The 26647-nt window shown below is 39.9% G+C and overlaps 1 protein-coding gene across 2 annotated transcripts in view; it reads left to right on the top strand.

The window, feature by feature from the left end:
* sema5a (sema domain, seven thrombospondin repeats (type 1 and type 1-like), transmembrane domain (TM) and short cytoplasmic domain, (semaphorin) 5A) overlaps positions 1-26647 on the top strand; it is a 119487-nt gene that overhangs the window by 14923 nt on the left and 77917 nt on the right. For both annotated transcript variants that reach the window (XM_020609637.1, XM_020609636.1), the window contains exons 2-3: positions 16435-16647; positions 25546-25645. In XM_020609637.1, the coding sequence (XP_020465293.1) occupies positions 16500-16647; positions 25546-25645 (248 nt within the window). In that variant the 5' untranslated portion in view covers positions 16435-16499. The remainder of the gene's footprint in view (positions 1-16434; positions 16648-25545; positions 25646-26647) is intronic.

Genomic DNA, 26647 nt, shown 5'->3' with positions numbered 1-26647 from the left:
CGCCGGACGGTTTGCCAGAATCTCTTCGAGGCCGACCGATAGTCCTTCTCCATGGCCTCACTGAACTCTTCCCAGACCCGCGTTTTTGCCTCCGCAACCACCTGGGCTGCAGCCCGCTTGGCCTGCTGGTACCCGTCAGCTGTCTCAGGAGTCCCACGGGCCAATCACGGTCCTTGATTTTAATCTATTCATGAAGGGCTTTTGAAACGCTCTTAGTCTGACCCTTCACCCACGACCTGTTTGCCTTGGGAGACCCTACCAAGGACATATAGCCCCCGACAACATAGCTCCTAGGATCACTCGGGTACTCAAACCCCTCCACCACAATAAGGTGGCGGTTTAAGGCGGGGACTGTAATTCTGACTTTTATAACAGAAACATTTGAGTTTCCCCCACAAAACTCATTAAACATCAACATGAAGGCTGAAGCCCCTTCATGGATTCATACATACAGTACCTGCTCTCCTACTGTATGTCTGCTGATACATGCATTCTTATAACAGTTATAAATACTACCCAGTTTTATGCTTCCATGCCAGCAATGCATGTAGCCAGAGGCATTATTTTTTCAAGTTGTCAGATTTTGGCGGTCAAAGGTCACTATGACCTCACTTCTCTCACATTCTTGTGTACATATAAGTCTGGACAGGCATGCATGTAAACCGTAGCTTGACTGGTTGGCAGAGAGATATAATCCCAAGGCTGTAATTCTATTTGATAATTCTATCTTTGTAGTTTTACCCAAACAAAAATGTTTGTGATACATTGCAGCATTTGTTTTATATGTGATTTGCACCAATAGTGTTTGTGATCATACACTCACACATACCCACATTTTGGGCACACAGACAGACAGACAGACAGGATGTGCATTCTCACTCTTCTAATCTCTGTTGTTCTGTCAGTTCTTTGTAGGGAAGTGATGACACATTATCAAAGTGATTTTTGTTTGTCACATGCTCATTTAGGTCAATTAGAGCAAACTTGTTTTCTTATTTGCAGTGTTTTGGGTGGCACAATAGCTGTTGTAATTAGTTGTCTGATTATGACATCCTCAGATATTCTCAAATGTTTGACGTACAGTGTCTTCCCAGCTACAAGGCAGTTATGACATAAGCTGAAAGGAGCATTGTTGAGTTAAAGCCTGAATGTGTGTGGTATTGTACAAGCACTTTATAACATCAGCCCAAAATCACCACAACAGGGTCAAAGTGGTGGCATCATGTTTGAGTTTTGCAAAAGTAATCATTTTTTGAAATGTTCTCTCCCAATATTAGCTCCATCTTTTGCTTCATCCTGACCAAAGGGCAAACAGGCACAGTCCCTTCAACTTGTTTAATATACTGTACATACAGCCGTGGTTCTCAAAGTGTGGGCCACGCCCCACTAGTGGGGGATAAAGACATGACAGGTGGGGCGCAATGAACGGAGAAAATTAGAAATGGGTCATTAATACAAGTAAATGAAAATAACATCAGTTCAGGGCCCGGGAGAAAAAAGTGGAACCATAGTGCAACAATAACGGTTTGACGTCGGCATGTTAACTGCAGCACAAAAATATAAGGAAACGTTCACACAGAGGGCCAATAGTGTACATAGTGGGCATAATAACGTAAATGGATAAATGTGTTACATGGACCACCAAAAAAGCAGGTGACTCATCACAAGTAGACAAAAACACAACAGGTAGTAGCCTTATCAACCAAAAAGCAAGCTGAAAAGAAAATATGATGAAGCCTGTCTTGCGCTTGGATTCATGGTGGGGGCAGAGAGACCCATATGTGTCTTGTGTCTTAAGCCGCTGGCAGCAGACGGCATGAGGCCCAACAAATTAAGAAGACATTTAGAAACAACACACCCCAGTCATGTTAATAAGCCACTTGACTTCTTTAAAAGAAAGCTGGCAGAAAACCAGGAAAGTCACATGGTAAAATCTGCATCAGTGAACAGCAAAGCATGGCTTCATTCAAAGTTGCATACAGAATTGCACAGTGCAAAAAAGCACACACAATTGCTGAGCAGCTCATTCTCCCTGCTGCTGTAGACATGGTGTCAATTATGCTGGATGAGACAAGTGCTGCAAAATTGAAAACTATCCCCCTGTCAAACGATACAGTTGCACTTGGTGTTATTTGATATTTCAATAAATTTGAAATTTTAAAATTGGCCGATTTCATTATCATTTTGTTGATAAGTAGGGCTTGAAAATTCGCCCACCCTCTTAAGTGGGGAATGTCAGAAAATGTTTGCGAACCTCTGACATACAGTTAGACACATGGTTTGCGGTCCCATGCAGATACGCAGCACTGAACTGATGCTGCTCTCACTGTCTGAGGCACAGTGTTCTTCATCTAACCAATTCACCTGCACATGGGCTTACATTTTTTTCTTCTTTAAATATTTGTTCATTGAACCGGTGCACCTGTTTCTAAAGACACTTGACCAAACTCACTTGTGTGTGTTTAGCTGTGCTGTCTGCATCCCAGTGGTTTAATCTCTCCATAGTTTAAATTCCTACTGACTCTCTCTGTCCATCTAATGTGGCATGTTGATGATTTAGCAGTACACCAGTGGAGTGGATTAACTGTGCAGTTCATGCTGTCAGTCTGAACTTTCATGCTTTTAAAGAAGGGCAGAGTGTCACTGATCAGAGAAGGAGACTGTGGAAACATTACAGTCAGACCTGATTAGTAAGAATGTAGCGTGACGCGCCGAGGGATCAGCATCAGTAATGACACCCAGTGAAAATCTGCTTTAGCCTGAGTTTTCTTTTTCCTTTAGAAGTTTGATGCCTGTCCTTGTCTCCAAAGTATGACAACTTTTCAAATAAATCACCTCCATGCTGCTAAGGAAGCGCATATGATCTGAACATTATGGATTTTTGTGTAAATGCTACAAATAAAACAATATGTAGTGGACACCTCAACATTGCTGTTTGTAGTTCACCTTTTGTTTGTGCCACAGTTTTCTACATCGCCACAAATGCTCCTTTATTCAACAGCACATTTTACCTTTTGCCTTTTTTTCTTGGCACTTTGTCAGCTTTGTGTGCTATTTCACTGCTTCTTCTGAACAAAAGGCTTTGTTACAGATGTTAACAATGGTGCCATTAAATGTTATGACCTAAGTATGTAGACAATGCCATCTAATGATCTGGGTGGGATTATAAGTCACACAGTAACATGGTTGTGTTGACTTAAATCTGTTTCAGTGGAAGAGGGATACTAGAACTTATAAGTACTGTCATCTACAAGCTTCATTACTTTATATATAAAATGTGATTTGTAAATAGTTTCATGCTGCACTGTATACGACAGCATTAAAGTCAATAATAATAATAATAAACTGGGAAATGTGCACTGAAACCATAAATCATAATTTGTGAGGCATTCTGCAGAGGTTGTGATGAGCAAAATGTGTTGTGTGATTGATGTTTTTATCATTTTGTTGTATATGATTAGAGACAGTGTTGAAGCTGACCACAGTTATCAACCTGAAAAACCCACTACACACTCATCATGATGGAGCTCTGTAATGACCGACATCTCCACCTCTATTAGTATTTGTAATGGTTGCCCATACTTTTTTTTTTTTTTTTTTTTTGCTTTCACAGTTTTCTCTCTCTGAGTGAGTTGTGAGATCTGTATGTTGTTGTGCTTCTTCAAAAGCAGCCCTGGCTGCTCTCACGGGGAATATACACTGGATCACACAGAAGGAAATGCAATTACCGCCTCCTGCCAGGATCCTAATCACTGAGCCCTGATGTTAAAAGTTAGTCCCTTTAATGTGTTGAATTTCAAAGACACAGCACAAATTATTTGATTTACTCCCTCCCATCTTCAGAGAATGTAAATAAGCTTATTAAGAAGCAATTTTAATGTGCATAGCCCATAAACTCAGACTTACTCAAATAGTGTCTCTGAAGATGCACTGAAATTAATATATTTACAGTGAATATTTAAGTTTTTTTTTTTTTTTGGCCATCCTGAAAAACTCTGTTGGTGCAACAAAACAGAACTGTAGGTCACGTGTGTTTGCATGTGTGTGTAAGTCCCATGCATTTGTGGTTGACCTGAAGAAACATCAATCATTGTGCAACTTGGCACCTAAAACTACTTAATATGCATGCAAGTATGTACAGTGCATGTGATATATATGAATGCATAATCAATGTGTTTCAAAAGCTGCACCTCCTAATTGTATCATAAACTTGTAATATTTTCTTCTGGACTCCACCTGGAAATTAAATGCCCAGTAAAAACTTTGACCCATCGGCCCTGCTCCAGTAAAAAGTAACAGTAAAGAGGAAGTAGAAGAAGAATCACTGAAGTAGTACATTCCAGCTTTTGCCTTAATACAGCCTTAATAGAGCCAGAGACACAAGTTGCCTGGGGCTAAGGTCTGCAGGTTGAATCTGAAAGTGGCTACAAGTCTCACCTTCTTTACTTTTATCAAGACTAATTGTCAGAGTGGACTAGTCTATTCAGCTCTCAGTGAAACGCAGTCCTTTAGATTCCTCACTAACAGTAGCAAGAAGAGGAGGAGACAGAGGGAGAAGAGAGAGGCAAGATACAGAGAGAGAGACCTACATCTGTTTGCTTGGTGTAGCAGAGACACAATCACACCGGTTGCCTGCAGGCTCCGTCTCAGACTCTGCTCCTCTGTTGTTCCAGTTTACCCTTGGGAGACATGTTCGGGTAGACAGAGACTCAAGCCGGCACACACATGCACACACAAAGACCACTTCTGCTGCATCTTTTCTGTGTTAAAACAACTGCTGTTAACCAAAGCCATCTCTCCCTCTCATTAATGGTGGAACTTTATGCTACTGTGCCTGTCTCTGGAATTAACGGGACAAATTACATAGACCAGGCACTCAAAAGACACACAGACAGACACATAATGCATGCGCCCGGGTAATTAATTGGTTCCACTGGAGCCAAGAGCTAATTTACTATCCCTCCTGCCACATTTCTTCAGACACATCATCAAGAAAGCTTCCTTATGGCTTCTTTCCTTTCTGTATGTTGAAATGCATGTGTGTATGTTTTTTTTTCTACCAAAGAGGTAGATGTTGTTTTTCAGGCATATAATTACTGAGTGTAGGAGTTGGCAGCCTGTTAGGTTTGTTATCCTGGATGTGTTGATTGCAAGAAACGTGGGAAGACTGATTATAGTACACTTCTCCCTGCCCTCTGCCTCCCTTTGGCTTTGACTGACTGGGATGTTTGTCAGTTAAAGACCAGCTTTTAGAAGAAAGTATAACTGTGATCAAATGTTTTTGCTAGCTATCCACGTTCTCATGCATATTAGACATGGTGGGCTAAAAAGGTGACTTGCCATGATGTCCGCTCACATGCTCAGAGCTGGCCTTCTTGTTAAGAGAGTAAACAATTCCTGTAAAGAAAGAGTATAAATCACTAAACAAAACTCAATTAAAGGAAAACTGCTGAATTCCAAATTGTAACTCAACTGTCACCTTAAAGTTTATTAATGTAGTACTTTAAACACAACACAGTTAATGTTTAATGTTTCAGCTGGTACAATTATTCCAAAACGTAGTATATTCTGCTGGTTTTATGTAGTGAAGAAAATAACATAGTGACAAGAAACAGACATGGTGCCTGTCTTCACATAAAATACAATGAATATCGACATGTTGCAATGTTTTTCTACCACTGGAAGTTCATCAACTTTGTCTACATTTTTTTCTTTTATTTTCTGCAAACAAGCAACTGCTGTGGCTGGAAACAATGTGTGTATGTGAGTATGATGTGAGTGAATCAACAGTAAAGCTGTGGGCAACAAACCCAAAACAAAAGCTCTGTGGTATGAGGGAAACTGTGGAGTCGGGTGATAATTCTCTGTGGGTTCATTGCTATGAGTAAACCCTTTCACATTGCACATAGTCATTTGATTTATTGTTATTGTTTTTTAGGGAAAAAAGGGCGGGTTCAAGTAATGTGTCTGTAAAACAGTGTTGTAGTACTGAAGTCCAGGACTTGGACTCGAGTTCGATTCTAGTCCTGGTTTTGAGGCCTCATGACTTGGCTTGGACTCGAGCATTTGGCCTCAGAATTTGGACAAAGGTGATTTAGACTTCTTGATTTATTTATTTATTTTTTGCAATAAGTCATAATAATTTGGCAATAGATACTGATAATAAAACCAATTTGCCCGCACCGTACTGTAAATAAAAATCACACTGTTCACTTCTAAGTAGTGGTTGTGCACTTACAAGTGCATTTGTTTGGCTATTGTGTCACACACCATGAGTAAACTCCTTTTAAAATGCTGCGAGCTGTGTCGACTGTGTTTAATGTAGACCTTGATGACTCGGACTCAGGGGCTTTTGTGATTTGGACTTGACTCTGACTCGAACATCGGTGACTCAAGACGTGACTCGGACTCGAGGTTTACTGACTCAACTACAGCACTGCTGTAAAGTAAAGGGTACTGAGTAAAATGCTCAATATTTAACTCCGAATATAGTTGAGTACAACATAACCTCACAAAGGAGATGTTCTAAATTATGCTGAAGTGTATACTGCCCGAGTAAAGGTATTGTTTCACTTTCTACCTCTGATGTAGACCCAACAGTGCATACAGTTGAAATCTATGTACACATACAGCAAGTATAACCAAAGCATTTCAACCACTGCTGTGGTGGAAACTAGGAGTTTTCATTCATCATTCCCCCGAGTCATATTCCGTCAACGCTAAAGCCGATATGATTGATTGTTATATAAGTAATTGGGTGATTCAGAATTTCAATACTCAGAACAAAGAAGTCTCCTGTGACTGATTCTCAGTTGGATTTACCCTAGGATGTAATCTTCTTTTAATTTAGAGTCTGGTTAGTATTAAAGTAGCATTTCTTTCTTCTGTGAGACACATCTGTGATCTTTTGGAAGCACAGATCAATGAGCTGGTCCTGTGGTTAGTAGTTACCCTTGATACTAGCAGAACTTTGCTTCTTCACCTTTGAGGAGCAGAAGGCAGGTATGTTTGTGTGAAAAGCTCATTGGTTTTATGTGCATCTGTGCACAGATGTAGATTTTGATAGCATCATTTTGTGCACAGTTTAAAAATGTCACCATTCTTCATTGGTGGACTTTATGCCCCTTATCGCTGCAGTCTGAGTGTGCATGCACTTTTATGCCCACGAGTTTAATGTGTGGAGAGTTATTTTGTTTTATGTCATGGGCCATTTTGCACCATGCCTTTATCAGGTATCACATGACACGTCTCCTCTTGTGTGGATCGACCCTGCTAATACACAACGCAGAGAACAAAGGCTTTAAGAAGAAAGCTTTGATGCCTGTGCATTATCCCAGCAGTTAAATGTTGAAAAAAGTCTTCAAACACCTTCTAGCACATTGTTTTGATCATCTAGAGGGTGAAAGAAAGCCTGACCTTATCCTCCGTTTTTTCAGCCATGTTAATCTTCAGTGCTAGCTTTCAACACAAAGTCATCATTGACTTTAGTATTGAAGGAGTACCCCAGAACTTTATATAAGGGGACTGGAAGCAGCTAACATATACTTTCCTTTTAGAGAAGTAACTGTGTATCACCTTGCTGAGGGTGTTTTGGAAATGTCACCTATTAGTGAGACATAGTTTTAGAACAGTGGTGACAAACTTATGGTTTCTTCTCTGAGATTTAAACTGCTCTGGTGCTACAAGGTTGTTGCAACAACTTGCTCCCTGTGAACAGCACTTTCTAGACACTGAGAGCGGCTCAGACTGTAGCCTGAGGGCCTAGGCTACGTGTCAGAGCTGCTGTCTCAACAGCTGATCAGTGCCTGGGTCGAACACAGGATTTTCTTCACAAGCTGACACTTTGTTATATAGACATTTCTGAAGAGCAGCAGCTTGGCTGTAGAGGTAGAGATAGGGCTTGTGGAGGAATGTTAATTGGCAGTGAAAGGCAGAGTATGTGCTGCCCATAGATGCTGATAAAACATTCCCCTGTATGCACTGCATGTTTGTTTATATTCTGAAATCATTCAGGGCTTTTTCTCTGTAAGACAACTTGTTTGACAGTACACTTGTATGCATACTTGTTGAAAATTACATAAATACTATTGATACCACTCTTTTATCTGTTTGCTATATATGGTGTTTTTGCCAGCAGCTAGTTAAAGACTGGAAATGGGTGTATACAGGTAGCCTAAAACGTCTGTGTGCCAGAACTGAATAATTACTATGTTGTATGTTGTTTGTTAAATCCATACAAAAACCAAAGTACAAAAATTAAAAAATGCTGTTTTAAAGGAGGTTATATAATGGACAGTTTCTTTATGAAGACTAGTATCATTCTTTTGTGGTCTCTGTTGCTTTAAACTAATCTCTCTGCTTTAAACTAATGGTCTTAATATATTTGACAAAATTATGTAAATGATTTGTTGATAAAATTGTTGTGGATTACATTTCTGTCATTTTTCATTAAATCAACTCTCTTGCTGTGATTTTGTTGAGCAAATCCATGCAACCCTCATGTGTGCAGGAGAAAAATGTTGAAGCCAGCAGTCGATTAGCTCGGCCTGCCAGCGCCTCTTAACCCTATAAAACCATTTGTATCATATTTGACACATGAGGTTTCCGAGCAAAAAAATCACCAAAAATGCCCCATGTATCAAATGTGATACAAAAGAAATATAAATAATCTAAATAATATGGCACTTCTATTCCTATATGCCTGGACTGTCTGTCTATGCATATATGGCAAATAAAAATTGTGAATCTTGAATTATATTTTGGATTTTGTTAAAAGGTTTAATAAACATCTCAGTTCCAAAAAAATTAGAATGTTCTGGCTATTTTTTTTTATGTGGCTTTACAGGGATAAGTTCAGTAATTAATATGTTGTAGTTTGTTTGATAATCTGTACAATAACTGATATGTAAAAACAATTTGGGTTTTTAATGTGATCATTAGTAAGCTTTAGAGCTGCTGCTCAGATTTTGTTACCTTAAATCAAATCTACCTGTTTCTAGTCTTTGTGCTACCAAAGCTAAGCTACAGTAGCCAGTCTTCTCACATAACTCTCACCAAGAAAGTAAATAATATTTCCCACAATGCCACACTTTTTCTTTAAGTAAAACTTCAGGTGTAGTTCCTAAAAGAAAGTAATAACAATGAAATGATTGTGTATCTATTTTTATAGTAAACTTGTCAAAAAAATAAAAAATAAAAATAGCCAACCTCAGAACTGATCAATTCTCTATAATTAAGAAGTGTAGTGCTGTGTAGGCTAAAAGTCCTGACACTTCCTTACCTTAATGTAAATTTGGAAGTGAACAGCATTGAAGGACCTGCTCTGTATTCAGGGGTCTACCCTGTCAGGCTTTCTGTAGTGTTTTTAAGTCACAGGTCATATTGAACTACCTCTAGCAACCATAAAAGCAGGACGTTTGGCCCAGGTCTTGCTGGTAATTGCTGTTTAGTGGCATGTGAGAGCTTTTGACATGGATGTTCCATTCTTCTCTAGCATGATGTCACCTTTTCAACCATTACATGTTGTTGAGGCCATCCCGCATCTGGAGCTGTGCTGGGTAGACACATGCAGACTGCATTCAGGCGCATGGTAATTCAACAGCATAAGTGCTAGAGGATAAGTGAACTGAACAAAAATAACAGCAGGATTTGGGAACCTCAGGGGAGTTAGGGTGGAACTTGGATGAAATTGCTGGGTGTGTTTTTGAGCAAGACAGTAGATAGAGTCAGTGTGTGTGTTTCTGTGGCTTGAAGAGCGCATTCAAATGTGTGTGATGTACATTCCAGATTTAACTGAACCAAAACTATGGTTGTGGTCAGGCAAGTCATCAGAGCTAGTCACAAACAGATTGGACAGATTGGAATCCTGGAGCATTGTTCCAACAGTGGAAAGCTGATCCACAATTTGTTTGATTAAATGTTTATTTTTGTTTAGATCTGTTTGTGGAACAGACTGAATTTCAGATGAAATTACACTAGATTATGAACAGGGAAGGATATAGGATTAAAGAAATATTGATCTGCAAACAGACACGGTACCCTGTCTCTTTTGATGAGCTTGATGACAATGCTCAACATGCCCACACTATTAAGAATAAGTAAAAAAATATATATGTCTGGAGAAATTTTAGATATCCTTTCACCCCAGTAGTTTTGTAGACACTTGCGCCAACTTTGGGGGAGGAGAAGACCATTTTTTTCCAAACCCAAACTACAAAAAAATGGTCATAAATATAAATGTTCTATTGGCAGTTGTTGATTTGATGTAGATTTTATGTATGTTCTTCTGAAACTGTGGGGTTAGTTATGTGGTGAAAATCAAAACAAGAATTCAGCATTCAACAGTCACAAATTAACATTCATATGAGTAGCAAAGGAGCTAGTACGTAATAAACAGCATTCAGTGGCAGGAAAAAGAAAGTAAACGCATTGGAATCACCTGCATCTATGTATAAATTTGCCTTAAAATAAAGACAGATATTCATCTATGTCACAATAATGAACAAACACACACACAAATCATTGAATTGTCCTTGCCTATATTGAATTAATCATCAACACATAGACAGTGTAGGTTGGCAAAGGTATGTGAGCCCCTATGGTAATGATATCAGCAAAAGCTAACTGTAGTCAAGAGTTACCTTGAAGTCCAGTCAAACAAGACTGGAGGTGTGGGTTAGAGCTACTTTGCCTTATAAAAAGACTCAAACATTTTGCTATTCACAAGAGGCATCTGTTGATGTGAAATATGCCTCATAAAAATAGATCTAGGGATATACAGGCTGAAGAAATGTTGATTTGCATAAAGCTTATACAGTAGTTTTGTTGGCACTCTGCAGAAGTGGGTGTCCAGCTAAGATGACTCCAAATTCACAATTCAGAATGTCCAGGTAAAAAGAACCATAGTAACAGCTAATGACAGAATCAATGGAGCTGGTTAACATCTCTCTTCATGAGTATGGCATTTGCAAATGTAGCATAGTGTCTATGGCAGGACACCTGGGAGGAAGCTGCCGCTGCTCCCCGAAAGTAAACATCACAACACGCTTGAAGTCTCTCATTTTGACACTCTAATTGTCATTCCTCTGGAGAATCAATATTTTGTCTGGTCATGTTATGTGAGGTGCTTTCTGTCTTCCGGCTGAAATTGTGTAAAGTTTATAAGGAACTTATCCAATAACTGATGTAAATAAAATCTTCTTTCAGCTGCCCCTATTGAGTTGCCACAGAGGATCAGCTGTCTCCATCTCTGTTGTTTGTATTTTCCTCCGTCCTCCCTCCCTCATCCATAAACCTCCTCCTTGGCCTTCCCCTTCTTTTCCTGCTTGCCAGCTCCATCCTCAGCATTCTCCTCCTGCCCCATCCCTCCTCTGCACATGTCCAAACCATCTCAGTCTTGCCTCACTCCCTTTGTCTCAAAACCGTGTACTTCAAAAGCCACACTGTGCACCAAAGGTTTGGAAACAAACAAGCTGTCTGATCCAAGTTTGCTTAACAATCCCACTCTGGGGGAGACACAAACAGTTCTTTGCACAGAATTAATTTGCCCTGGACTGAAAGCGTGAGGAAAATGGTCAGTGAAAGGTAGAAAGAGAGCAGAGTGAAAGAGAGATGATGATAGAAGTTTTAAAAATCAACAGATGGCAGTAAAAAAAAATCCACATGACAATCAGAAAACTAGAATAGTCTGTCACCTGGTCACTATGCATCACAGAGCAGTTTTGCCAGGTCTCTTGTCACTCAGTCTGGTAACCTGACACTTAGTTGACCATCTACTGTAGTTAGTTGGTCTCTGTCAGTGAATCAGTTGGTAAGTTGAAATTATCATTTGCTGAATCATTCATTGTTTTATTAATTTACCAATCACAAGCTAATGAGTCAATTTGACATTCAGAAAATCACATAGTCAAGCGTCCTTTTCAGACAAACCAACAGCAAAGTAAATTAACAAACATCTCGTAAGTTCAAGATGCCAAAATCACAGAACTGGCAGACAGAAACACAGAACAACAAACACAAACTGGCAGTAACCAGTATGACAGATAGAGAGATAAACATGCAAACACCCCCTCAGTCGCATCCAAGTGTTCTGCCTCACAAACATGCAGCTAGGCTACAGTATATAAAGTGGCTCAGTAGTGCCTATGTGTGCACGAGTTTTAAACAGAGTCTGGGTTGATTTTACTGCTGTGTTTACTGTCTGGTCAGAGAGAGAGCAGTGAAAGAGGGAGACATCTGTCAGCACTGAGGTGTGACTCTCCTGACTTCGTTTGGACAATTGACTCATCGCTGCACCAGTCACATTTGGCAAAGGTGTTTGTATGTGAGCATGCGTATGTGCATGTATGTATCAGTGTGATGAATACAAAGCCGTGAGCCTGTTCATTATGAATAGTGTAATTCAACCATTATGAAGTCCCCTCAGACAAAGTGAGTAGTGGTGTCAACATGATCCTCACTCCACTCATTTCTGCAGGAAGACTTCAGGTGATTAGTTAGGTGGCACCTCAAAGAGCCAGAGGAGTGTGTGTGCTCGATAGCTTAAGAACGTGTGTAATCCTGTAAAGTGCATGCATCTGAATGTCATTATGTAACTTTCAAAAATATGAAGCAAACAGCTGTGATGCTCTTTTGCAAATCAACTTTTTAATCTGCATAATTATTCTTCTGCTTTTTGGGAGTTTGATAAATGATATGTCTTTAACTGAAGGTTTTGTGAGGACATCAGACCAAGTGCACAAGATTTTAGAAAATTAGATTTGTCAATAAAAACATTAATAATATAAATTTCAGTTACTGTGAAGTCAAATATCCCACCAGTTTCTTACCTGCACAGTCCACCTTGTCAAATAACATTAATATTGTACAGTGAAAACAAATATCTCCACATGATAATGCAGAATACTTTGCATATTTTTCCACTCTGCTCCATATTCACACAGATTTTACTACCTACGTAAAATGTACCCCGTATTGTAAATGCACTTGAGCAATGACAGAATGCAAAATGCACCTATGAACTAAAGTTTTTACAAATTTTACACAGGACTGGATTTGTTATTAATTGTTTTTTTGATTATCAAAATCATGAAGTGTAATAAATTGGGTAATATAGTAAGGTATACTGATGATGATCTATGTGATTCAAAATTAGAAAAACTACATCAGAGCATAACATTATCCTGGCTGGAATATGAATGTATGTATTGTAGGCTACCATAATACTGTATCTGCTCTATGCATGGTGAATGGCAGCATGGTTTACCCCATGTTTAGTTTTGGTGTGGCTCGGGCTCCCTCTGTGTTACCCCACCACCTAGTCCCAAAGTGATATCAGTGTGTCTGTGCTCTAAATGTTCTGCTGCTGAATGAGTCTTCCTGTGTATCCATATGTGTAGAGGCATGAGTGAGAGACAGAGAAAGAGGTAGGAGTGGGAGCAAGATGAGGAGGAGGAGGTGGATTTGGTGGAGTCTTCTTTTGATGCCCTGGAAATGATTTAGAGTTTAGACCACCAAACGGCTCAGAAAGCTCCTCCAGTTTTCTCCCACAGGACCAGTTGCTTGCTTGTGCTGAGTCAAAAAGAAAATAGGATCCACCAGAGAGATCACTTCAGGGGAATGAAACAACAGTTCACATGATTCAGTTTTAAATCAAGCTGTCATGGCTGTCTGTACTCTTACTTCTATCAAAAGGCATTATGCAGAAACATATGTAGGCATAAATCAAGCTATCTGTGGATATTTTAAATGACATGCATTAAAAAAAGAGATCTTAGAGGTCATAACTGTTTCACTATGTAATGACAGGTTTTCATTAGGGTTCATTTTCATGCAAATACAAACCAGCTATAGAAAGTAAGGCAAACGCAAAAACAGTTCACTTGCAATTTGACTTGAAAAGTAATTTATTTTTTACTGTTGCTTCCAAATTAAATTCAATTATTCATTGCTTTTTATTGTTTTATGCTCTTGTTTTTGCACTATTAAAAAATGTATTTATTCTTTGTTAATGTTAAGGTACCCTGTTTTGTTTTTGACCACCTTTAGAGCAATGTTTTCATGAGTGAGTCCCTGTTTTGTTTGTATCACACACAAGGACATGCATACATTTACATAATGCCATTTTCACTTTTTTTCCAGTGATAGATGATTGATTATGGAAATGCACAAACAAGCCTAGTGATGCACCAACAAAGGCAAATAAGAAGACAGCATGCTAACAGTGAGGAAAACATTCCACAATGTAAAATATTGCAGCAAACTGGCTTTGCAAGTGTTTTATGATGAAGAAAATGCATTCAAAATGTATGTTACATCTCCAGAATACAGACTATGTTCTTGGGAGAGATACTGAAAGTAGCTATAATGTTTGTTTGTTTGTTTACTTGAAAACTCCAGAGGGCACCTTTAACATTGAATTCAACTTATGAATTGAATTCAGCTAGATTTTCAAAATCTCTTGAGCTCCCCATGAATTATTAAAACAAGGAGAAAGTATGAGGCACTATTAACAAATAATAACATAGTAGCTTGAAACCTACTGAACTTTTTTGTTCTAAATGTATATGCTTGTGTGTATGATCAGCAGTGAGCGCTCAGCTCACTGACCTCGCTCCTGCTCCTGTCAGCCGACCCTCTGCCTGCATGTGTGGGTGTAAATGGAAATGTGCGTGTTGACTAAATTGTGTTAACACCTCAGATCCTTCAATTCTCTGACCACAGACACATAAAAACTTAATAATCTAATTTCCTCATTCCAGGAGATTGTGAAATATTTTAAGTAAATGCAGGCATAAATGTTGGTATACCTGAAGAATGACCTAGCTAACACAGTGCCTGGGGAAAGTGATTCACTCACTCAGCAGGTAGGATGGCTTTTTGGTGGAGATAAAACAGTTACAAACTGTCAAAAAACTAGCAAACAAGATGTTAAATGACAGGATGACTAAGGCGAAACTGTGAAAGAGTACAGAAGCTGTTGTATGAACTGTCAAGACGAAAGGGAAAAGGAAGAGAGAGAGGAAAGTGGCCCTGGCTGTCACTTGCTTTTCCCTGTTGTAGATGCCATGCATTTTACACCACACTGCCGTTGAAGGCAAACAATGCATCCTTACTGCCTGTGCATTTATACAGTGGACTTAATAACAACATTTGGATTTTCATTTGAAAGCTGGATTAAAGAGGTGCCTTACATTCTACCTAAGAACCACTCCAAGTATAAAGTACTTGTATACTCCAACACAAAGCAGATTCATACTTATAGAGAAATGGAAATGAGGTTTGTCTGAGGAGAGTAAATGTTCACTTCTTCTTTCAGTCTTAGCTTAGTTTTGTCTTTTTTCCTTTTTTACAGCATGCCAGTTTTCCATATTTTGCTGTCTTCCCACAACAAATGCAGAATTAATGGACTCACACTAAATCAACTCTGTCACAGAAGGAGGATTGTTCTGTTCTTGCTCTACAAAGCACAACTATTTCTACTGACTGGACAACAGATGAAAATCCCATTTCACATTGCAGTAGAAAAAATGATAAGAATGCACAACAGACAACATTCTTAAGTGAAAACACTTGTCATTACTGCTGCTTTAAATCCAAGAGCTTCAGTATCTCTACTCACTCTACCACACATGCTGCTCATAATGTGGGATACAGTCAGGCAGGCTTAGTCTTCTGTTGCACACAGGATGAATCATTCCTGGTAACAGCATCAGACAAGTGATTAAAAAGTAATGATATTTATGGTCTAGACTGCTCATCAATTCACCCCCACAGAGAAAAAATCATGAACAATTAAGTTTGCTTTGTTTGCTTCCAGCAAAAGACTGAATCTGCCATAAGCAAATGATAATCATATCCAGTAATTTCAGGGCTCGATTGTGAATAAATGCACTTCAGATTTTCAGCAGCTATAGGATTTAACTGACCTATAAGGGGTGCTGTGCAGATTCATACATACAGTATGTTAGTCACATATAAAAACAGTCTCTCAGTAATGAAAAGTTCACACAGCACACATGCAACAAGAACTGCCCTCTTGTGAAAGCTCCTCTTCTTCAAAGACACACATAAAGACATCATCTCAGATTTTAGAGGATACATACGCAGAGACAATGGGTATATGAGGCAATGTAGAGCCAGAGGTGAGAGGTGTGAAGTCTCTGGAGCCACCATGGACCACACCTACTGCAGCTACTCTGCAGAACTCCCACCATTTCCCCTCCCAGTCTGTCATAATCTTTTTACTTTGCACCTCACTCCCTTGTTTCCCTTTTTGTAAGAATTTATTTTTGTTGCTTTTCCTCTCCTTGTATCCTTGGTGATTTAGGGACACAGAGGTGCTATATTCTATCAAGTTTTTCAGTGCTTAAATCAAATGTGAAATAAATTGTTGTTTAAACCTAAATCTGTCTCTTTCACTTCCTGTCTCTCCAGGTGTGTTTCTCCAATAGTCTTGGCCCCTAAGGCCTGAGGAGAAGTGAGCCAAGCCCCAGGGCCCCATGGGACACCCTGTTATCCAGCATGCACTGCTGCTGCTGCAGTGCATGCTGGTTCTGCAGCCCGGAGGTGTGGCCAGTAGGAGAGGACCGGTGCTGCTGCCTGAATCACCCTGTCACAAGACAGAGCATCCACTCATTCCACACTCAGGTAGGTGTTCAAACAAAATCACATAAAAACACACACATCATTATGAGATCATTGATATGACTTACAAAGTGCCGCACTCCCTGTCTCTGCACTGTGTATTCCAGCCCTGTGTAAATCATGGATTGGACCTCTTAGTTAAAACTATGGTAGTTTGGTTGCTGTCTGCCCTGGAATTACCTAGCCATCAGCCAGTATCCCACTTGGTTTGCTACCAGTATGTTCCAGAGTCTGCTTTCCAGCCTGCTCCTTCTGTGGCTAGCAGTAGGGTTGATAGCCCCTAGCCAGCCTCACCTTTACCTAGCACCTGGCCTGCCTCACCAGCTACCAACCTTCCCTTGTCTGCTTCTAGTCCTGATGATCTCCAGCAGCCCCCTTTTGTAGGGACCCACATTGCTTTTTTTTGGGGGGGAGGGTTTAAAGAATTTGAGCCCCTAGGAAGAAGCATCGCTCCCATAGACATTGGTCTTCACAGACTTCTGGCATTCCACCAGCTCTAGGTCCTCAACATTTACAAGCTCCAGATCCCCAACATACCCATGCTCCAGGTGTCCAGTGCACCCACATTACAGCTTCCCAGTGGCCCTGAACATCAACCTTCCAATGCTCCCAAGCTTCAGTAGCCTGGCCACACAGAGCCTCAGATACCCAGCATCTACATCGTCTTATCCACTAGGCATCACAGAGCACCTTGACTGGTGTTAGGTCAATCCCTGTGTTGGTTATTGTTGCCGATGCTTTGTCTTTTTTTAAGTCTGCTTCTGAGTCTGTTTGTGGGTCAGCCATTGTCACTGCTGCCTCGATTTTTCTTGGGCCTTTTTACGGGTTGGCTTCCCTGGTTGATGCACCCTCAGCTTTAGAATTGGATCGGACTGGCCTCGGCTTCAGCTTGTGGCTCGCATTCCAGAGGGGCTCCACCTTTGTCTTCAATCTCCAGCTTGCCTCCCTCACCCTTCTGAGCACCCTCTTCTTCCAGTCTGGTCACATTACTGGCCTCCTGAACTCTTCTGCTCCTCAGCTCTCCAGCCTCAAGGCCATCTGCCCAGGGTCCTCTGCTCTTTGGTTTGCCAGCTGAGCTGTCCGTCCAAGGTCTCTGGGACCTCTGTTCTCTAGCCCCCGCCGACCATCCAGCCACCTGTCAGCCTGTCAGACTCTCTTGTGTCTGCACTTGGGTCCTATTATCCAATTTGCTGTTTTCATATTAGAAATAATGAAAAGTTTTATTTGTGTCCATAGTTACTGTATGTGAACTTTTCTTTATTCAGTATGTAGTTATTATTATCTCTCTACTGATTCATGCCTACCCTCACTCTTCCTAAGGTTAAAGGAAAGGGGGTTTTGCAAATTCCCATGGGTGCACAAAGGTGAAATGGGCAGTTTTGGAATATTTTGTAATCACTGTTCAGTGTTTCTAGGAGACAACCACATTTATTGTAAGAACATTTCACCAATTTGTAAGAAAATTGATACACCTCCCCCCCTTCACACATAACACAGACAAAACAGATGTAAGGAATGCTGATGTTTTTTTAGGGTAGCTAGTTAGCAGGTAGTTGTTTTTCTCACCATATAATCAATGTAATTTCCCCTAGCAATGGTTATAGACTGGAGTGTTTGGATTGTTGTTGTCTTCCAAATGAAATTGAAATGTCATAAATTTATTTTGCAGAAAATGACAAAGGTAATATGCAGTAAAAATATCACTCAAGGCATGAAAGTGTAAGCACGCAAGAGAGGCTTGTCATGCTTTGGATTTCTCCATTCTGCATGTTAAGAAATCCATTTCTAACTGCAGCAGTAACTGCTCCTTATCTCCACTGCCTGGAACATGAAGCTTAAGCCTCAGTTTTTTTAGCAGAATTATGAGGTCTGTAGTTATTTAAGACTAATTTAAGAAGGCTTTCAGTTTAAACAAGACTGCTGGAAATGTTAAAAGTGAGGCAGAAATGGTGTTTTCAAGCTTACTGGCAAAACTGTTATCGACTAGAAATGAGATGCCCGCCTTTGTTTGCCTTATCAAAAAGCCACTGTTTAACAAAAATTACTCTCAGTGGTAAAACTGAGTGGTTATCACTGTAAGTTGTACATATTCTGTGTAAGAATAGAAAGATTGACAAGAGTAACAGCAAATAAGAGAAGTGGGACTTTTCTAGTTACTTGTGTTTCTCAGAATACTTTATACAAATATTTTAGCTTGTTCAGAAAAAAATGACTACCTTTGCTTTTCTCCTCTTTGCTCTTTCCTTTGAGACACAAGGCAGACACAACCTTTCTCATAAGCCTTTACTACAAGGATCTGTCATTTTTAAAGCACAGGAAACCCTGCATCAGACTTCATTGTTCTTGCTCCTTCTCCTGCATGGCTGTTGAACAACAAAACTGTAATAAAATGCTGTGCATCTTAATTGGAACAAAGTATCAATAACAATCAATGCCTTTCTGTCTACCCACTGCAAAGTAGAAAAATGTCTTTGAGCTATTTTGAGTCCTAGTCAGATAATGACATAGCATTCTGTCTACAAATAGAAACTGACGGGCCAACCAAGATCACTGAAGAGACTCTTATTCGAATAAGTGTCTCGCTAAGACACAATCACTCTTTCTCTACAACCCCCTTAGTTTTTTTTCTTCCCAGTCTGTTACTTCATTGTGAGCTGAGGTGGCATGTTTCCCTCCTCACATTTTGAGAACAGTGATGATGACTAAGCTTGTGTTTTTTGCTTGAGGAGGCTCACACGCCAACTAGTGGGTCAGCTGCGGTCAATGCATTTGTGTTCTCTAATGTACCACAGTGGCCCATTAAGTTCCAGTGTCTTAATACTTTGGTTGAAATATAGGAGCATTAATAAAAAAGGGTCGACCTGAATCTTGAGGGTATGTTCAGTGGTGAGCTAATAACTGGCCTGACTTGATACTTATTTCCACCTGTTTCTACTATACCAATACATGATGAAATAGTTCATTTCCTAGAATAGGGGTTTTCAATCTGATATTATGGGCACCTCTCAGACAAAATAGAGACAACTTCAATTTAGCTATAAGAGGTTTTTGCAAATCCCCATGGGTGCACAAACAAGTAATTCCAGACAGACTGTCCTTGCTTTACTTTATACAACAGAAAGCTTCATGATTCTCAGGCACGTTGTGGAGTTATATCTTTTTCTAAGCAGTTTAATAAATGTGAATTCATCATCTGAGATAATGATATTCTGGATGTGTAAGTCACACTGAACCTGAATTTTTAATGCAAGAACAACTGATTTTTAATGTTGTTCATATTCCGAACATGGCAAAGATACAATAATTATCAGCTTTTCCTCATTTATCAAAGTTGAAAGGTGAAAACAACTGTGCATTCATTTATCAGAGGACACTAAGTGAGTGACTGTGAGCTGTCTGCATTCAAACTGTAGATGGTGGAAGTATTCTTCTTAAAATAAAATTGATCCAGAAACATGAATCTGCATACAAATTCCATTAATTAGTTAAGGCTGTTGACCCCTAAAAATTCAACCCAAGTTTCTAAGCCCACAAGCTTGTTGACTGTCTACAGATCACTTTTGTTGCCCTGGTCATAAAGCTCTAAAAGACGGCAGATTCTGCTTGAAAAGAGGTTTTGTGGTTCATTATACATTGTTTATTTTGTTGTGTCCCAATCAGCACATTTGCAGAGCAGCTGCTAGTTCCCAAGGTGTCATGAAAACTTATATTTTCACTTAGTTTTTTAATAACTTTCCTTTCATGGTCTGATGATCTCCAAACACATCTAAATTTTCAGAGTTGTACACTGTATAGTGTTTTTTTTCAGTCTGCCAAATTAAAGCCTTTGCCTTTTTGCAATAAACACAAAATGCTATGAGTTATTGTGCAATATGAAGACAAGTACACACAGAGACGTATACACATATAAACAAATTGTATGTGAGGCAAGAGAAACTTCTCCTTAAACCTGTTATCATCACATCATCTCTTGTGAATTATTTTTTTGGGGTGGGGGGTTACAACCACATTAAACATACTGTAGCACCACACTCTTCTCAGGTCTAGCTACAGAAAACAGCTTAAATACTGGACAAAAGGGGAAACATTTAGCCCGGTCCTTGCTGAAGGTAAAACTACTTTTCTACAGGCACATGAAAACCTCACAAATTAACACGTTGAAACCACAACTTGTTGCTTTAAACATTGGTTATTACAGATTAACAATCAAAATATCAGATGTTCATTAGTTAGTTGATTTTTATGCTAAGCTGGCTGCTGGCTTTAGCTAGAAGAGAATCAGAATCAGAATCTGCTTTATTGGCCAGGTGTGTCGGACACACAAGGAATTTGACTCTGGTACATCGGCTCTCAATGTGCATGTACATATCCCCGTGCAAGGGGCAAGTAAACAGTAAACCAATATACCAACCAACCAACAGCTGTGTAGTATAACAAAATAAACAGTATTAACAAGCAACAAACAGTGCAAACAATGCAAAATAAACAGTATAAAAGTTAAAGGAGATAAACAATATAAGTCCTAAAGAGTGGTTGTGACCCATTTTTAGAAGCCAAGGTCAAGGTTCCAGTGATGGTATTTCTTTCTTTGTGTGTGTGTGATTGTGGCCTGACTGTGGAAGGGTGTGCCTCCTATGGTTTTGACCCCACTGGGGATGGTGGTTTTCTGACTTGGCTGTGGTGTAAGAATTCTATAGTCTAAAGACCTCTTTGTGTGGTGGTTTCAGAAATGTAGGGTTTCAGAAACAACAGTTCAGAAGCTACATTTCAAAAGTATACTCAAATGCTACACTTTCACAAAAACAGGTCTGAATATAGCTTGAGCAGATGTTCAGTGTAAATGTGTAGAGTTATTCTAGGAGGGTGTTGAAAGACTTTATTTCAGTATGAGGATATGTTTTAACAAAAGCCTACTGAATGAGCATTTGTAGTGTTATTGTAGCTCATATCCCCTGAGAAATACTATATTAATAATGCGTTATATTTAACAAGTGCTCCTGGGTGCAGGCTGGGGAAGGCTTTTAAAGGTTATAAACTGTGGTGTAAACATTGCCTTCACAGGCCAAGCAGAGGGCCATGTCTCTGAGGAGTGGATCCAGCAGACTTGTTTTACAACCACAGACCAAGCTCAGCTTTTATCATCCCTGAAAGGCTAACACATCATTAGAAAGAGGGGGGTGAAAGAAGGAAAATAAACAAATGGCCTCATACAGTAGCATTCATAAATGCAACAGGGTTAGAGCTAGTGTAAAAGATCATTTAATTGGTCATTTGGATCTGATCTGATTCTTTTAAATGTAACGCTTCCCAAGGTGTTTGGACCCAAAATTCTAAAGCATTAACTGTGCTCTATTCATGTTCAAGGTCAGGTATGTTCTAACCATGTTTTATTTGAATCGATGACAAGCTGCCAATGGAACGAATAAGAGCCTGCCCATATTTCATTTACCCGCTGTAATAAAAGTCCCACAGGTCATTTCCCTATATACACATAAGTGGCCTGAAGAGATTTGGTTGTTAAAGGCTTGTCTCTTCTCCCGCACTCCAACAGCCAAACAACTCTTCTCCTAAATACACATTAGTTTTAAATATTTTACCACACACTTATTTGTGGCCTTACAGTGGTTTGTTTTGCATGATTCACTCAATGCCCTGGGTCCATGGCACAGCCACGGAAATGTCCTTGTTTTTTTTGCTTGAAATAACAATAAAAAAAGAAATAAATCCCTTAAAGCACAGAACCGCACGCAAAGATCTTAACTGCCACTGCCTTAGTTTGTTTCTCAAATAGAGCAGGTGTTTGTTTTTTGACTACTTGCTCCAAAGTGTTCCCTCATATCAACTTGACCAATTAGTTGCCATTCTTCTGCTGCCCATTACCACAGGGTCGCGTTTAGAAGAAAATGGCTCTTCATTTATGTGAGCGCCTGCTGCCACACTCTATTTACACCACTCACCGGAAAACCATTCATGTTTCTGAAATGGTTCCACATGTTGCCATTGCTGCCAACCTGGCAGTTCTGTACATATGTAGAGCAGTTAACTTTGACCGCTGGCAGACCGAAGACTGGCGTGGCCTCTGATGCTGGGTGTAAATATTTATATATCCTGTCATTTTGTCTTTGTGTCAACTGCTCCGTGTCAGAGCAAGGGAATTACAAATGGGATGTGAGTGATGGGCTGTTGGATGGATGAATGGGCTGAGGGAGAGGCAGGGTTTATGAGATGGGGCTGAGCAGCGGGGGTGGGGGTGAATATATATGTGTGTTTGCTGGTTTCATGTTGGCTCTGAGTCCTGGCTTTGCCCTTACTTCTCATCCCAACCCGTGAATGTATAAGATTTTGCTTGTGCGTCTGTGTGTGGTTACACCTCTGTAATCCTCTGACTCAGGCAGCTGCTGTGCAAGTGTAGCTGTGATGTGATTACATCATCACATGCACTTAAAAGTACAGCTGACACAAGCGCAGTAACATGCAAAGCAGAACTGAAATCTAGAAAGTGACATGGAAGATCCATTTAGTTTTATGAAAAGCTATGTAGTAGGTGGGAGTTGTCCTACTGTTTTTTTATGTACTGGGTTAACAATAAGGTTTATGTGTTTGCTCTGAATGGGATAATAAAAAAGATCCCTGGGTGCTGCTAAAATTAACTTGTACAACCCATTCAAACACAAACAAATATCACAAGATCAATCAGAGTTCCACTCACTGTGACTAGGGTCTGTGATGAAGCTAACCCAGTATCCGGCAGTGCTGTTTCAAAAGTCTTTCCTATTGTGCCACAGTTTGGCATCCCTGTAGTAAACCCAAACCCCGATCTGCTAAACCGCATGAGTTTGACTTTGGGAAACTCTGTATATTTAGCAGCATAGCCTTGGGAGGGCCCATCCATGCTGGTTATGAATGTTTATGAATAATCCTTGGTCTCATCACAAAAGGCCATAAATCCTTTGAGTGCTGTTGTGTTCAGTTGTAACCTTTTGCCCCTTTTTGCACACTCCAACAAATATGTTCTTTTCTTTCTTTTTTCTGTTTCACATACACACACACACAAATGCAGACACACACACACTCCATCACCCGTTAGCAAGCCTCCCCTGGTGAGTCAGTGAGATTTATGGGGAGAAGCTGGCTTTGTCAAGTGCCATCTTCCCCTGGGGGTGTCGTAGCTACATTTGTATGCCAGTGATTCTCTCGATGCCGTAAAAAACATGCTCAATAGAGCCAAAGGATTGGCACATCTAAAACTTTCGGTATCTCTCCAGAATAAGCAGAGCAGCAGCTATTAAGCAAAATTAAATCTTTGGGGTGAAGTTGGTCATGATCTCCCTGATATTTATTTCTCAGCTGCTAATGAAAATGTACTGGTGTTGTGCAACCTGGTTCACTGTGGACTTGAAAGAGAACAAGGGAAAATGTCTTTGCACACAGAGACACTGTTTCACAGCAAATGACATGGCTTTGTCATGCAAGCTAGTGTGTGGTCCCATTACGTGAGCTGGAAGAAGCAGATGTTCTTTGGAAGCTCCCATTTTCTTGCTCTGTTTGTCTGCATTTTGAATCACTCAGAAATCCCACGTTTGTCACAGAAACCTGAAGTAGTTGCTTTTGATGCAGTCAAGGGAGAGCGCACTTTCATTTGAAACGCTGACAGGTGTGCCTGAGGAAGCAGATAATGTGTTTCAAGGAGGACAGCCATGCTGTCCTCTCCTTCTGTTTGAGCCCTGATGGAAAACTGGTAAATTTAAAAAAGTCTCTTTGAAATTTTTAGTCTGGAAATAGCTCTCAAATGTAGGGATGAATGCCTTCAAATCACTCTAGTATCCATTGCTAAAAATCAGCCTTTCTGGAGTTCTGGCACCATACTCATTCTGAGGAAAATGCCCCATATTCTTAACAGGTTTTTGAAGTGTAATCCAATCTGTGTATTTTGATGAACATTGGAGAACACCACCAGAATCAAAGATTGATCGCCCTCGACTAAACCTACTGGGTAACCACACAGTAGACAGGCCATCTTCAGTGCTCAGCCTGTGATTCAATTGGTCAAGGGTTAATGGGTCAGGCGCCACTACAACAGATATTGTGGATAAGATGTCAGTGTCTGTCTGGCATATCATGTCCTCTCTCTTTAGGCGTGTGGATGTTCACTATACCATGCTGGAGAAGATGAGGTCTGTTTCCATAAAAGCTGACTTCATGAAAACACTTAATTTACTTAACAGTTTTGATTGGTATATAGAAAAAATGAATACCCCTCAGAGTCATAATACATTTGTTCAGTGGTGACAAAGAACTGACAGTGGTGGTGATCAGGTTTGCTTTTGGCAACACATAAAACCTGTGAAGTCATTTGAAACAGCACCACGTGAACATAAATATCACTGCTACAATGAAAAAACTAGCATAGTACAAATGTTTTTCTCTGGTTATTGGGGCACTTTATAGTAGTAGTTTGTAGCAGTATTATATTTTATTTGTATATATTTTGTTTCATTTAAAATTTGATTTAAAACATTTTGAAGCATTGTAGTTTACAAAAGTTCATAATAAATGACAAGCAATTTTATGACCTTCCTTACTGTACCAAAAATTAACCGAACCGTGACTTTAAAACCGAGGTACGTATCAAACCGTGATTTGTGTATACTGTTACACCCATTATATGTGGCATATACATTTATACATTAATAAAAATCTTAACAACAGCACTGGCAGAAAGAGTTATTGCCATGTTGCTATTATAAACCTTGCCTGTAAGGCGCCCACTCTGACTGTCTTGAGGAAATTTACAGCAGCTTTTTGAACGCAGCTCATCCATCAGCACAGCTATCATCTGCAGTCATAAACTCTCCACTTTGATTGGCTCACTGTTATTGTGTCCTGTGTTGTTGTTGGCAGAGATGGAGCCGTGGATCTTCAGGTTCAAGGCAGAGGGCACAGTGGATTATTCGCAGCTGACCTTTGACCCTGGCCAGAACGAACTGATCGTCGGTGCCAGGTATCCCATATCTGAGTTTGTTTTATTCTCGCTTTCTCGTTCCCTCTGTCTTTCCTCCTGTCTTTTTCCTTTATTGTGTGTCCTTGTATTCTCCTGCCTTTCATTTGCAGTGTTTGTTGTTGCATCGTATGAGTAATGATCAGTTTCTCTATAGATGTCTTCAAAAGCCAGAGAAAAATGGCTTTGGAGATTGCTTCCAAGTCTGTTGTTTTTGTCAAGCCCAGCCAAGTGTGTGTGAGAATGTGTGTGCCTGGTATTCCACACACTGTGGGGACTTGCATTGCTCATGGGGACCAGATGCAGGTCCCCGCTATGTTTTAGGGTGACGACTTGGTTTAAGGTTAAGGTGAGGTTAGAGTTAGGCAAGTAGTGGCTATGGTTCATGGAAAAATAAGTCTCCAGGAAATGAATGTCAGTCAAAGTAAAGTCCCCGCAAGGAATGAAAAAATGTGTATGTGTGTGCAAGCATATTATTGCTGTGCAGTTTCTGAATCTGAATGGGATTACTCACATTTACTTTTTAGCAGTCTTTCTTTGTATACATACAGTACATGTGTGAAATTTAAAGCATGTGTGTCCTCTGTGTGTTCTTTAAAGTGCTCATGTGTATGTGTCTATGTAAGAAATTGGGTGTATACATACACTATATGTGAGTCTCTAGCTAATTCCAGATGAAGTATGCTCTGCCCTTTGTTAATGGTTTTAGCTGTCAATAACAAGAAACACTTCACTACTTATCTCCTGTTCACTACAACATGAACAGAAGATAACAGCAGGAAAGCAAGCAGCAAAACAAACAGAAGCAAAGTGGGCCCAGGGAATTTACTAATGCACTGCAGGAAAAGGAAGATGGAACAGGCTAATCAGTAAAAGTGTGTGTGCATGGATAAAAAGCTGAGGTTGAAAAGGTGAATGAGTTCCCATTGAAACTGCTGGCAAATTTGCAATAATAGATTATAACGTAATATAATACAGATGTCATGTTTGTACAGTCCATTCCTA

Source organism: Monopterus albus, unplaced genomic scaffold (assembly GCF_001952655.1).
Source record: "Monopterus albus unplaced genomic scaffold, M_albus_1.0 scaffold100.1, whole genome shotgun sequence".
Taxonomy (NCBI): domain Eukaryota; kingdom Metazoa; phylum Chordata; class Actinopteri; order Synbranchiformes; family Synbranchidae; genus Monopterus; species Monopterus albus.
This window is presented reverse-complemented; position numbering and strand designations above follow the sequence as displayed.